This window comes from Staurois parvus, unplaced genomic scaffold, assembly GCF_062004578.1.
Source record: "Staurois parvus isolate SC_StPar_1 unplaced genomic scaffold, SC_StPar_1.0 ptg000218l, whole genome shotgun sequence".
Taxonomy (NCBI): domain Eukaryota; kingdom Metazoa; phylum Chordata; class Amphibia; order Anura; family Ranidae; genus Staurois; species Staurois parvus.
Window position 1 is genome coordinate 3,262,756 of NW_028318014.1, and position 15,080 is coordinate 3,277,835.

The 15,080-nt window shown below is 41.2% G+C and overlaps 1 protein-coding gene across 1 annotated transcript in view; it reads right to left on the reverse strand.

The window, feature by feature from the left end:
• The window catches only part of LOC149460868 (uncharacterized), a 193,161-nt gene that overhangs the window by 155,719 nt on the left and 22,362 nt on the right, over window positions 1-15,080 (reverse strand). The window contains exons 4-7 of the mRNA XM_089679120.1: window positions 14,583-14,632; window positions 7,358-7,457; window positions 4,752-4,840; window positions 2,353-2,467 (exon numbers count right to left, since the gene is read on the reverse strand). Of these exons, the coding sequence (XP_089535246.1) occupies window positions 2,353-2,467; window positions 4,752-4,840; window positions 7,358-7,457; window positions 14,583-14,632 (354 nt within the window). The remainder of the gene's footprint in view (window positions 1-2,352; window positions 2,468-4,751; window positions 4,841-7,357; window positions 7,458-14,582; window positions 14,633-15,080) is intronic.

Sequence of the window (15,080 nt, forward strand, 5' to 3'; positions counted from 1 at the left end):
TGACAATCAGTGGTCGCGCTCAGGCCTGGAAGAGTCCGTTTGTCCCTCTTCAGGGGGTGCGGGATCGTATGACCACGAACAGATGTCGAGTATCTGCAACGACTCCCAACGTAAATTTTTGGAAATATGGGAGCCGTGGTTGCAATATGCCTTTCCCACGCTCCCCCCGGCTAGTCTGGGGATGTAATGGCGTTCGGTATTGGCGCTCTTGGACCCCTGCTCTTTTTTTTTTTTTTTTTTCCTTTTTCTTCCTTTCTCTCTTTCTTTGTTTGTTTTTGGTGTGACAGTGGACAGCTGCCTTTAGTTGTTATAGTCAGAGTTACATTAATGGTATTGTAACTTATGTGCCATTGATAGCCCCTGCGTGGGCATCCCTTTTGCCCTGTTGTTGTTAGAGCACTGTTTTTTCTATTTTGCATTTTTTATCTGTGCAATTGATAGCCCCTGCGTGGGCGTGTTTTGTTGCCTCTGTTTTATACTGTTTAAAAATGAATAAAAACCATTGAAATATAAAATCAGTGGTCACTAGCTCCTCCACAGGTCAGCCTCATCCACCGTTATACACAGAATATGGGAAAAATACTGCTGGCATATATCAGAATGAGGGGATACTTCCAGCAGACCGTTCCACCATCAGCAACAAAAACAGCCCCACCTTGAAGGGAACAGCTCACAAAACGAGCCCAAAGAGAAGAGCATTTATGCTGCAGTATTTTATTGAATTAAAAGCATCCACATGGAGCAAAAGACAGCATGTAAATCCACTCACAAAGATGGCCGCCAGACCTTTGTGAGGACGCGCCGGCATGACATCAGTACGCAGTCTCCTCCCTGACACGTTTTGTGCGCATGCACATTATCAAAGGGATTCACCTCTGGGATCAAAGGCATATGCGCTTTTTGGGAGTGCATTAAAAAGCAGAATTTATCACGGATTCACCTATCACTTGATATCACGAATTCTATGGACTATTTATTTGGAAGATTGAATTACTGATCATTTACTTTTATTCATCATATGTGCGGTTTTGTTCACTATTGTCACGATACAGTTGGTTTTGTCACCATTGCACAGCCATTCAGCGCGGCACTGTTTCCATTCATATTTGTTTATTTATCAGTTCACCACAGCGCTACTTCAGAGCGCTTCACCTGTATCATCATTTTTGTGCATATTCACTACTGTCACAATCATTTTATTCAATTTATGACGCTTAAGTATTGAGATATTGTAATCATCTTTATGAGCAGTGCACTTTTTGTATTTTATTATTTTGAGGAAATAGCAGGTTATCCTTTCGTGCTAACTGCTGTTCTATTTGTGCGCTCACTATCACCTTTATTTTTTCCTAGAAGAAGAAGAGAAACACTGAAATACTAGTCAGTACCATTGTGCAAAGGTGTATTTACTTTGGAAGAAATAATCACCTCTAAGGATGATGTCCTATGTGTGTGGATGCTGCTACATTATGTAAAAGTATTTGTTTAGGTTTTTACATTTTAGAATTGGGTCCCTCGAGATATTTTGTAGTGAACCCCACCACTGTAATAGCATTCGAATACAAAATAGCCAATCTGTGCATTATTTTTTATAGGGTGCTTTGACTGAAAAAAGTTGAGAAACACTAGTCTAAACAAGTACCAAATCCAGATGTTATGTGATGCACAGGCCTCATAAAGTAAACCAAAAACGTGTTTTACCTTCCCTGATTGGGCCAAATCATCATGCATGTGTGTCTCACATGTCCCCCTCCCAGACAAGGCAACATATCAGCAGTGACTATGCTGATAGCCACACCCAATGCAACATTTTTTTAATTCCACTGTAGTGGGCAAATCTGCTCTGAATTAATGAGCAGTGCAGCATTGTTACCACAACATTACAGGAAGCTGCATTGGTTGGACTTCACTGGCAAGATAAACAGGTATTTGGGGAACTTTGCATGTGGACTAAGAGAAAACGGTAAGGCCAGGTCCACACAAATGTGCTGTAGTTTGGGTGCATGTCAATGGTATCTGTGTTTTACACATGGTTTTAGGTGCGCTCCCACTGACTTCTATTAGACTGTGCATTTTCTGAAAGTGTATCAAAGATGCAGTATGGAGGACTTTGATGCACCTTCATGAAAACACACAGTCTAAAAGAAGTCAATGGAAGCACATCTAAAACCACATGTAAAACCGCACATAAATCAAGCTGCACCCAAAACACGGCGCACTGCTATGAACCTGGGATTAGTGCAGATATAATTAAATGCTGCAGTACATATTATTTAATGTGAATCCATAGTTCTACTTTAAGGAAGGACACATTACAGTAGAAAAACAACAAAGATTGTCAGATTTCCTTACCTGATGACTGTGACGTAGTTTGTCCTGCATAGCATGGCATATTTCAATCATTCGTATTAATTCTACCCTAGTGATTGGAACTTCTGTTGAACCATTTTCACTGGCAAGCAAAAACCTGATTTGTGAATAAAAACATTATTAATTGTGCCTGGGTATACGGATTATAGAAAAATAGTTACATATATTGTTTTTGAAGGCATTACTAGTATAAATAAGGAAAATTTGGCTCAGCATACTAACTTTATGATCACCAACCCAATATTTTGCAGGTTCCCCCTTTGCAACCAAAACCACCCCTTTTGCCACCAAAGCAGACTTGACCTGCCAAGTCATGAATGCCACTAGACCTCTGAAGGTATTCTTTGGTATCAGGCACAAGCCATCAGCAGAAGATCCTTTAAAGATTCTCGATGGACTGAGATTTGGAGGATTTGGAGGCCAAGTCAACACTTTAAACTCATTGTTGTGTTCCTCAAACTATTCTTGAGCCATAGGAAGGAGCCAGAAACGTAGGAAGGAGGAGCCGGTACTGCGTCAATACGCTGCCACTATCTTGCCAGCGGAGCGGTAAGCTGGCTGTGGATACACACTTTATGCTTTTATATCTGCAAATGTTATTTTAGTGGGGGATACAATAAAGTGCGATACAGAGAGCACTATGCTTTGGTCTTTCTGTTGCATGAGATCAATTTTGATGTGAGTGGAAGGCGAAAGGCGATAAGAAGACACAGGCAGCACAGTGGCTAAATGTTTACCACTTCCGCCTGGCAGTACTAGGGTCGCTGGTTCGAATCCCAACCATGGCACCACCTGCCTGGAGTTTGCCTGTTCTCCCTGTGACTGCATGGGTTTCCACAGGGTACTCCGGTTTCCTCCCACACTCCAAAGACATGCTGGTAGGTTAATTGGCTCCTGTCTAAACTGGCCCTAGTATGTGTATGTATGAATGTGAGTTAGGGACTTTAGACTGTATGCCCCTTGAGGGTTAGGAACTGATATGAGTGTACAATATATGTATGTAAATTGATGGCACTATAGAAGTACCTGAAATAAATAAATAAATATGTCACTGTGACTGAGGAGTTGAGTACACCCAGATGAGAGCATACTTTCTTTTCTTGAGGTGAGCAGGTTTTTCACCTGGTGTAGTGGAAGATCACTGAATATTATTAAAGAAGAAGATATTCACGGAAATGACAGACGTCACTGAGGGGATTGTTTATGGACTCTTTAGTTTATCAATTGTATATGTTTTTCACAGGAGTATTTATGCTTTCTAACAATTATTAATTTAGAGAGTTGTGCTGCACTAGTAATCTGTGAATATTCTTGAACCATTTTTGCTTTGTGGCAGGGTACATTATCCTGCTAAAAGAGGCCAGTGTCATCAGAGAATACCATTTCCATGAAGGGATGTACTTGGTCACCAACAATGTTTAGGTAGGTGGTACGTGTCAAAGCGACATCCACATGACTGGCAAGACACAAAGGTAGAAGGTTCCCAGTAGAATATTGCCCAAAGCATCACACTGCCTCCTTCAACCTGCCTTCCTCCCATATTGCATCCTGGTTCCATCTCTTCCCCAGGTAAACAGTGCACATGCACTTGGCCATCCTCATGATGAAAAAGAAAACATGGTTCATCAGACCAGACTACTTTCTTCCTTTGCTCTATGGTCCAGTTCTGACACTCATGTGCCCATTGCAGGAGCTTTTGGCTGTGGATATGGATCAGCATGGGCACCTTGACCAGTCTGTGGTTACGCAGTCCCATACACAACAAACTACGATGCCCATTTTTTCGGCTTTCAACACATCAACTTCATGGACAACAAGTTTACAATCTGCCTAATATATCTTATTGAATTTCAGATATCATTGAAACAAGATAATCAATATAATTCACTTAACCTGCCAATGGTCATAAAGTTGTGGCTGATCAGTGTATTATACAAATATCAGACAAAAGGTAATGAAATCTGTTCATCAAATGTAAGAATTATATTGGTGTAAATATAAAATAAGAGTCTTGCTCTAACTGTTTCTAAATGTCCTTGTGAACTGTAATCTACTTGGCTTGTGACACCTTATGGGTTCATTGCACATGGACGTATTTGCAGGCACATGGGCGTATGCCATAAAATACGCCTGTATTTGCAGCGCCTGGGAGCCCCAGCTGCTGCATTTTTGTGCCTATAGCAATGAATTTAAATATCTGCTCCATAGGGGTATATGCTTGTAAATGGTGATATTTGCGTTTTAAGGCGCAAGCGTATGGGCATACTTCCCAATAGCTTTAGAATAAATAAACATAATCACTATTTTAATGGAAAAATATCAAAGAAATAATGTATTTGTTACAAAAATGTACATATACCTTTCAAATCATTTACACTTACTGAAGCTTATCAGTCACAGCTTGTAATGCATTGCCAAATTCAAGTAATACTGAAGCTCTGCAGCTGAGCCCTTCTGTCAGCAGAATCACCTTGTAGAATGAAAAGGACAAAAGTATAATCGTAAAACTAGCAGTTTATGAATCAGACATGCTTAGCCTTCAGCTAAGAAATGGTAAAATTATAGCCCTATCTTCAGCATTCCTACACATAGAATATCTTCATTCAAAAAAAGGACAAATTAGCCAAGTACACAAATGCACAAATTAACCATCTCCAATAATAGCATTTACTCTTATTTCTCAATACTTCGATTCAACAAAATTTCAAAGCAGACTAACAGTTAAAAGATAACATCTATCACAATAACCCTGTAACATTATTAAAAAATATTAAGAGCTTGTTTACATTTGTGTTGTTCTCTGAAGAGAGTTTACAGTGGGTCACTCTTCAGACGGCATTGACTTTCATTGAGCTGGTGTTGTGCCACTACCTCATTGCCTATTTTAACCCCTAAAAACTCCCACCACCATGCACTGCATGTAGTTACGGGGCAAAATTTCGCCTCACCGCCATTCGTTGACTTTGCAGCTTAAGGATGAACAGTTGGTAAATAAAGTGTCTCAGCAGCATGATTTTACTGACCCCAACCCCAGGTGTGAATGAGTCCTAAAAAAGGCTCTAAAATTATTTAATGAGGTGACTTTAGTTGAAGGTGTTTGAGGACAGACCTTGAGAGAGTTGGCCATTCATCAACTTTTAACTCTGTTCCTACTAACTTTTAATTCTGATCCCGCCCCTTCATCTGAAATCATGTTTTTGTGTAGACATATAGCCACATGACCATGACCATGTTCCCAGCTATGGGAACATGTTACATGTTCCACCCTAAAAACAGGTGGACCATGTAACATGTTCCCAAAGGTGAACTTATCCTTAAAGACCAAGTTCACACTAGTGCAATTTCAGGTGCGACTCAAGTCACACAGAATTGCATGACAAGAGAAATCACTTTTTTTCAATGAGACTCTGTGCGGTGCAATTTTGGAAAAGGTTCCAGTGCTGCTTTGGTTCGATTTACCGTGCTGTTTGGCTCCACAGATAATACCACCCATATCCAAAACGCAACCAAGGTTGCATCAAAGTCGCACTGCAAATCGTTTCAGAATAGCACCACAGTAGTATGAACTGAGCCTAAACATTTGTTACTTCAACTTAAAAATTAACTTGCATAGAGATGTCAAACTACATACCAAGATACCTAATGAACCATCCACTCAATCAAAAAGGTACTTGTTACTGTTTTTACTTTTCTTTTACCAGTATGGAATTTATGACCTAAAAAAGTTTAACTTATCATAATAAATTTATCCAAAGTCATGTACAACATTTTGGATTTATTTCAAAGAGGTTTACAGCAATAAACAGAAGAACATTGTTGGCACCTCATTATATTTTGCACTCAGAATTTCCAAATTTAATCCTAGTGACATCAGAATTTTGTCTGATTGGTTTAGCAAGGGGCTCCATAAAAGTGCGGTAGTGAGCAACTTTGTTTGGTCACTTTGAAGATTAGGAAAGAAAAACTCGCCATATATAAGTACTCTGTATCTTAAATTAGGATTGAAGAGCAAGTTTAGCACACTTTATTAAATTCAAATGTATCTAAGCCAAATTTATCTAAGATTAAAGACAGAAAATTTCAGCAAACTCCATTGAACGTCTTCTGTACAACCAAGGCAAAGAGCAGAAAAAGAGCAGGAGTGGCTAATTTTAGGATATTGATGAATGGTTATGCCAAGATAAATTTTTGAGTTTGAGAATATAGGTACAATTACCACATGAAAGAACTGTCTTTTCAGATCCATGTTGGCCGCTCTATACAACATATATTCTTTTGATAGGAATTTTTTAAATGCTAAGGAAAAAGTCTTTTATTCATAAAGTGACTTTGTGATTAGACATTATGCTATTTTAATCTCTAAATAACAGCAAGTAACCAAGTTAAATGTTCTAACTTCTCAAAAAGTTTTTGTACAGCATGTCTTGGCATGGCATGGGCTAGGGAAGCATATCACTGAAATACCACTGTAGAACTGTATTGCTATAATATCTTTAGGCTCGGTCCCACACCTGCAACCACCTGCAATGAAAAAGCTCTGCTGTGAGAAAACGTGTGGGGCTGTCATTCACTCTGAATGGCACCACCACGCATGTAATAACAGCATGCGTTCAAAATGACCAATGCAATTTCTCTGCAGGCAGCGTATTGAAAAAGGTGCATGCACCTTTTTCTGCGGGAAACGCAAGCAGGGCAACCCATTCAAATTAATGGGCTGTTGTGCCCAAAAAATTGTGGCCTGCAAAAGCACATTGATGTGAGCCGAGCCTTAGGTTTCATACACCCTAGAGTACCCCATCAATCATAAATAGATCTAAACAATAAACATTAACAATTAAATATAACATACAAAAAGCTGTACTTTACTTACCAACCCATTCAGATCATTTAGAAGGTCAATGTACAGCCCTTGATAATTATATTTTTTCTGTGTACTTTAAATAAGCCATAACTCATGCATTCATACATTTTCCTTTACACACATTACCTGTCTTTCCAACTGCAACACCTGAGACTTCAAAAGATTTATCCGTCTCTCATCTAAGCATTCATTCTGTCCCTCTTCAATTAGTTGTTTGTACTGAAGTCTAAAGCAAAGAAGAAAAAGCATCCAATATTGTTAAACACAATAACTTAATTTGGGCTATTCAATTTTAGGAATTAAATTTAATGAACAATTATCTAGTAAACATCAAACAAACGTAACCATTCATGCAGAAAATACGCGGTATTGTTGCTGTCTCCGCAACGTGTGAAAAAGAAAAAAAAAACATTAATATTAGGAAACTATTTTTTATTTTAACTATTCAGGATTTATATAGCACCAACAGTTTGTGCAGTGCTTTACAATATAAAAGGTAGACACAGGGGTTTGGAATTTTTGTTAAAACTACCGTATTTTCCGGCGTATAAGGCGACTGGGTGTATAAGACCCCCTAATTTTCCAGTTAAAACATAGATTTTGGGCTATACTCGCCGTATAAGACTACCCCCCTTCTGAGGCAACACCATTTAAAAACATCAGATTTTTAAATTGAAATTGTTATGACTTACCGGTACTTAAAATACTTCAAAATCCTCATGTTCATCCTCTGACATCATAAGTTCATGAATGACATCTTGTGATACATTTGTAAGACAGTCATCATATGGATCAAATTCCAAATCAGATGGTTACCGCTGGATGTGCGGTAATACGGTAGCTTTGGCTACATACAGTATACAGTATATATATACAGCCAGCTGGATGTGCAGTAATGTACATACAGTATACCGCGATGAGCCAAGCTGGCTCAAAACAAATGTCCCTATGACAGATTAATCTGTCAGCCCGCTGGATGTGCGGTATATACAGTATACTGAGCCAAGCGGTTTCAAAACGTACCGGTACGTCCCTACGATAATCAGACCGCTGGAATGTGTGTATGTACAGTAGCTGAGGCTACATACAGTATACGCTGGGCCAATCACAGCGAGCGATGTATTCTACTAATGAATACAAAGCCTGTCGGATTGGCTGAGGTTGTGACATCATCAGCCCACCTCTCTACTCAGCCAATCCGAGCAGGCTTTGTATTCATTAGTAGAATACATCACTCGCCGTGATTGGCCCAGTGTATATTGTATGTAGCCGCAGCTACCGTGCATAGACGCATCCAGCGGGCTGATTACAGTAGGGACGTACCGGTACATTTTGAAACCGCTTGGATCAGCGCAGTATACTGTATATACCGCACATCCAGCGGGCTGACAGATTAATCTGTCATAGGGACATTTGTTTGGAGCCAGCTTGGCTCAGCGCGGTATACTGTATGTATATCATCCACATCCAGCCAGCTTGACCCAAACAAACTCAAGGTTCACATTTTATACCCCGCGTAAAGACGACCCCCAATTTTTGGGGTATATTTTTAAGTATAAAAAGTAGTCTTATACGCCAGAAAATACTGTACTTGTCCAAAGGACTAAATCAGGGTCCCAATCTACTTGTCACTCATGACAATCTACTTGTCCTGATAAAAAAAATACATATATATACCAAAACCGTATTTAAATAGCATAAAGGGTTGATGTTTATTAGGAAGAGGTGCTTTTAGAAATGTCCGGGGCCCCTAAAAACAAAAGGGCCTTTATGGTGACCTAAACTGTTAATGTTTTTAATATTCGCACTTTGCATCTCCTACTCACCTCCCTCACTCGAACTTTCTAACACAAATTCCTCTCCCCTTGCAAAATGGCCCAGAACATATCCTCTTACCCCCCTCCCCGACCAAATCACTCCCAGCACAAATATTGGTTTGTTTATAAATCCAATCCCCCCCCCCCCCAGAAAATCCCAGTATAATCCCCTGTAGTGTATTCTCCACTGTATTGGGAGGTGAATTAGTGGAGCCAAGTGCTGGGACTTGTTCCCACACTGGGCTCCGGGACTCCAGCCTGGTTCTGCGGGAATGGGGCTACCGGGCAGTGCCCAAATGGTCAGTCCACCCCTGCACCTAGCCTGTCTTAATTCCCCCCCCTTCTCTGCCCAGTATAATCTGATCTAATAACTGATCCAATTAAACCCATCATCACAGTAGGTAGGTAGATTGGTCAGTGAGTAGACTGGTGAGTGTACTCACTGGCTTTGCCTGCCATGGGTCTCTGCAGCAGCTTCTGCTCCATGCTGAGGTCCTCAGCCTTGACAGCCTGGAGCAGCTCCTATACCTCAGGGGAGGAAGATCCTGGGTACTGGAAAGGAAGGGCAGATCCTGGTGGAGTCACAGCCTCAGTATCCTTTCCTGGAGAGGAAGACGGGGAGATGGGAACACTGGGTCAGATGTGCTGCTGGGAGGAGACACTTGAGGGCAATCAACATATTCGGAAGCGGGGAGGGGTGAGCCTGGGGAAGGAGCCAGGAACACTTTGGGTGATCACCAGCCGGGCCAGGGGGGTAGAGGGTGAGTCCATGGGAGGAGGCAGGAACACCTAATGGCGGCCACCATACTCGGAATCCAACCGGGGTGAGAACGGGGGAGGAGCCAGGAATGCCTGGGGGCGATCGTGTTACTCGAAAGGTGGGGTGCTGGGGTGTGTCCGGGGGAGGTGAGCATCAAGGAGAGGGAGGGAGAAAGCGAAGGGATCATCACCCCCCCCCCCTATCAGTCACCTGATTCCGCCTCCCCTCCCTTAGCCCTATGGTTAGCTGCACTGACTCCAAGCTGCATTCAGGGGCGGTGCCACCACATTCTGCGATCACTTCAGTATTTACTGTGATACATTCATAAATGGTATACCACACTGAGAGATAAATAGAGCCTCTCATGGGGCCCCCTGCTGGCCCTGAGTGGCCAGTCCACCCCTGACCCTGCTGCTTGCTTGCAGCAGGGCTAAATGTAAAAAAAAAAAACACACCTGCCTAGTGCCCGAGAACTGCATGTCCCGGGTGTCAGGCGATATGATTCGTGCATCCCTGTAGACAGTATAGTTACAATACAATAAAAAACAAGAGGAATATGAGAGCCCTGCTCATAATAGTTTACAATCTAATAGGGTGGGAAAAGTAGTACAAAATAACTGTGAGGGATGAGCTGATGGAAGTGATGTTTAATTGGAGGTGTGATAGGCTTCCCTGAAGAGATGAGTTTTCAGGAATTGCCTAAAGGCAGCCAGAGTAGGGGATAGACAGATGAAATTGAGGTAGAGAGTTCCAGAGGATGGGAGAGGCTCTGGCGAAGTCCTGGAGACGATCATGGGAGGATAAGACAAGGGAGCTTGAGAGCAGGAGATCATGAGAGGAGTGGAGAGGACGGTTTGAGTGATATTTGGAGACAGGATTGGTGATGTAGCCTGGGGCAGAGTTGTGAATAGTTTTGTATGTTGTTGTTAGTATTTTGAATTTAATTCGCTGGGCAATCGGAAACCAGTGGAAGGATTGGCAGAGAGGGGTGGCAGACATTCAGTGGTTGGTAAGGTAGAGGATTCTGAAGAGGGGATAGCCAACAAAGAGGTAGGCCTGTGAGAAGGGAGTTGCAATAGTCACGGCGAGAGATAACAAGGGAGTGAATGAGAATCTTGGTGGTTTCATTAGTTAAAAAGGAGCGAATTTTAGAGATGTTACGGAGGTGAAATCTACAAGCTTTTGATCGTAATTGGATTTGGGACCAAAAGGATAGGTCATAGTCTAGGATTACACCTAGTACCCTAGTTGCATTATTGATCTTGATGGAAAAGTCATGGAGGAGGGTACGAGCGGGGAGGAATATTGTCCTCTTATTGAGAAGATGATATTTAAAGGATAAGTTCTTTTGTAACCTGCTACACCCATATTCTGAGTGTAACATGTAACATTTTACAAAAGGACCGGCCCCTGCAACCCCCCACCCACCCTTAATACCCCATTGTGACAGGGATCTTCTCCTCCCGCTGTCACAATTTTAAAAAGACATGGCTATGCAGGGCTCACAGTATTCTGTGAATGGGAAAACGACAAGTTCCGACAGACTTTGCGGCTGTTGGCTTTTAGTTCTCAATTAACTACCACAGTGCATTCCAGTGAAAGATGCGCCTGTCTTTAGAAACCCAACTGATAAGTGGTTGGAAACCCCCTTCAGAGATCTGTTCTCACTGGCAACCCCCTGCTCTTAATTCCATTTTAGCCATGACTATGCTTTTCCAAATCTTGGCTTGGACAAAATCTCTTAAAACGGAGTGTGCCACTGCTGCAGTTGATCCCTTGATCATAGGATGTTAAGAGCAAATGGTTGTGGCTTTAAGCTACAGCTGTTATGAGCTACTGAAGGTTTACTCATCTCCTGCATGGGTCATAGACTGGGAAGGCTCATCTATCACTGCCTAATACTGCAACGTCAAAGCCCAAGCCCCCAAATCGTGGCTCCCAGTCCACCCGTCTGGTCCGGGGCTCAAAAACCCTCAAACTTTCTCTGTATAAAAAGGTGCACCCCAATATTCCAAGGTAAAGGCATGTCTGTTAGCCTTTGCATACACTTAGGTATCATTGCCCCAGTTCTTGTGGCAGAATGGTTTCAGAGTTTTTACTCTCAGCTGTTCAACGTTCCAAGACCCAATCTGCCCCTTCTTGCATCTTAAAACACTAAATGTTTTCATTCAAGCTCACAAATTCTGCATGGAATCCAAAAATGTTCCCATTGTGTCCGTTCATCAAAGAGACTCCCTGGCTTCTGTGAACACCAGGGATGCATGCCTGCATATCTCTATCGTTACAGTACACTATTTCCTGTTTTGCTATGGGTCCCCTGCACTTTCATTTCATGGCCCTACTACTCAGCCTCTCATCTGTACCTTGAGTGTTCATCAAGGTGCTGGTCTCAATACTTGTCCTTCTGTGCTCTCATGATATTCCCACTGTGAAATACTTAAATGACCTCCTGTTGAGGGAACAGTCGCAGACTCTCTTGGACAATATTGCCTTGACTGTCCAGACATTACAGTGATTTGGATGGTAAAATGAATCTTCAGAAATAATTACTGCAACTGACTCATCATTTGGAGTATCTGGATTTAGTTCTAGACAAAGCTCATTGCCAGTGTATTTCTTCCTCAGGATAAACTTCAAACTCTTCGGTCCAAGATTTGTGCTCGTCAGTCCACTTTTGTATGCAAGTCCTTGGTCTAAATTTGATTCTCCCTGCACCTCAGAAACTACTGCTTCAACCCATTAAAGACATTCCTCTTTCTATTATAATCCATGTGGAGGTATTCCTTGCAGCCATCTCTTCTGCAAAACAGGTTTCTTAACTTTAGTTTTTTTCCTGCAAGGAACTCTTTCTTGTTTTCCACAGGGACAAGGTAGTAATGAGGTTCAAGACTTTTCCTGCTCAAGGTTGTTTCTGCCTTTTATCTCAACCAGGATATCATTCTCCTGTTTTTCCATCCAGTTCCAGTTATATTTCCATCCATTGTCAGGCTCTGGGGGTCTCACTCTCAGCCACCGATTCTTTCAAAAATATTGATCCCCCTTTTCTCATCCTAGATGGTCCCCGTGAGGGTGCACTGGTTTCTCAAACCACAATTTCTAGGTGGCTCAGAAAGACCATTACCTAAGCTTATGGTCTCAAGGATCAGGTTCCACAATTTCCTGTCAAGACACACTCTACTAAGTCTGTGCTTCTTGGGCATTTCAGCATAAAGCAACTGTTTTTCCAGATTTGGAAGGTTGCCACCTGGTCTTTTTTACACGTTCCTTCAGGTGGCTATTTAGACCTCATCTAATGCCAGCTTCAGGCATAACGTTCTATAGACATCTCTTTGAGCTGTGAGTGAATGACTTCCTGTGGCACTCAAAGGATGAGAAAGAAAATAGGATTATTTAAATCACTGTAAAATATTTTCTTGAGTCCATTAAAAGTTACAGGTATTTATATTCATGCCTTCACCATTGCTTGCAACAAAACTGGGGCATGCTGGTAGCAGGAGAGTTATCCTTGAATGGCCTACAATTTTTATTTGCCATTGTCCAATCTTCTTGCAGATGACAGTATAAACCAAAAGTTAATGACTTCATGTGTCCATTGAGTCAATGAACTCCAAGAATTTATGGTGAGTACACAAATCCTATTATGTGTAGCGCTGAATATCCAATTAGCAGTGCAAATACATACCAGTAAGTGTAATTTCTATTTTGAAAACGTAGAAAATTCTATTGGAACATTTCTACTTTTTATGACTGAATTATAGCTTCAGTCCAACACTGAAATAAAATAAAACTATTTGCTTACTTGTGTTTGCTTTATATTAAACAAGTTTTAAAACTTTAATATTTCTTTAGTGTCCTTCCTCATTTGCTGGAGCACCAAAGGCTCAAAGCCAGGCTCTGTACTGTGTGACTATCGTTCCCATGAAGTTTTAGAATTCTTCACCACCTCCCGCTGCTGATCACAATTTCTGCCCAAACAAGTATAATTGGGATCAGAGCTAACTGCATTGGTGGTTTATTTCAGGCAATACCAATGAAAAACACTTCTTCCCACAGAATAAAAAACTAGTGACCTAATGAAATTTCAAAGAGAAGACGAAGCTATGTACATTCTGCACTACTATATTAATTACGTAAAATAGGTCAAGCAGCTAACAGTGTGCACATTCTCTACTGAAGTAACATGTAAACATTTGATTCAAAAACCAGACTTGTTGACACTACCTGCAGTTGCAAACCATGGCACTCTTGTTAAAAAATACAGTCTGTATTCAAGTATTTGAACAGGCACTTTCCATCAATTACTTCTTGCCGTGTACAAATTCCTAAAGCCCTAAAATTTTTGCCTTCCATAGGGCAACCATTATAATGAATTCAAGTCAAAAGAAAAAATTTTCCCATGCTTATAGTAGTGCGATTTACAAAAAAACTCTTTTCATTACATGTCTGTAAGGCTGCTTTCGCAATGACCTGCAAAAGCAAAGAAAAACGTGTAGCCATGTATTCCTATGGATCCCCTCACACTGATACGTTGCAGATTTGGTGCAGTAAATAAAAATGCACCAAAAACACACCTCCCCATTGAAATCAATGGAAAACACAGCAAAAATGCACCTGTGTTGCATTTTTGATGCAATTTTTGAGTCACATTACAAACGCGGCAAAAACGCATATACGAATTAGTGTAAAAGTAGCCCTAAAAAGAAAGGCATTTACTTTGTAGCAATTCAGATTATCTGTTTTGTTTTAGAGATAGTTAATGAAGCAGTGTCTATACCTCAAGTCTTCTAATTCTTGCTTAAGTTGGTCATTTTCTTCTTTAAGTTTCTAAAACAAAGTAAACAGGAATGTTCTGAAATGCATTATATATGGCACATTTAGGATACAAACTGAAGGTAAAGAAGATATAAAAAAAAGATGCTATCCGTGTTCTTTAATAAATCATTAATGAGTGCGTTGCCACAACACAGTTTCAAGTAATTGTAAACTAGTACATATTTTAAAAAAACAAAACAAACAAAACTTATACTTACCTGCTCTGTGGAATGGGATCCCCCATCAGCGCTCCTGGTTCTCCCACCTGTTGAGTGCCCCTATAGCAAGATCCTTGCTATGGGGGCATTCCTGCAGGCACGAGCCCAAGCCACATCCATAGACACACACAACACGGCTAGGCCCGCCCCCACTCTCTCCATTACAGGCTGTGAGTTAAAGCAGCAGCAATTGCTCTTGCTGCTACCTCCATGGCCATTGAGGAGAAAGAGAGCAGAGTATT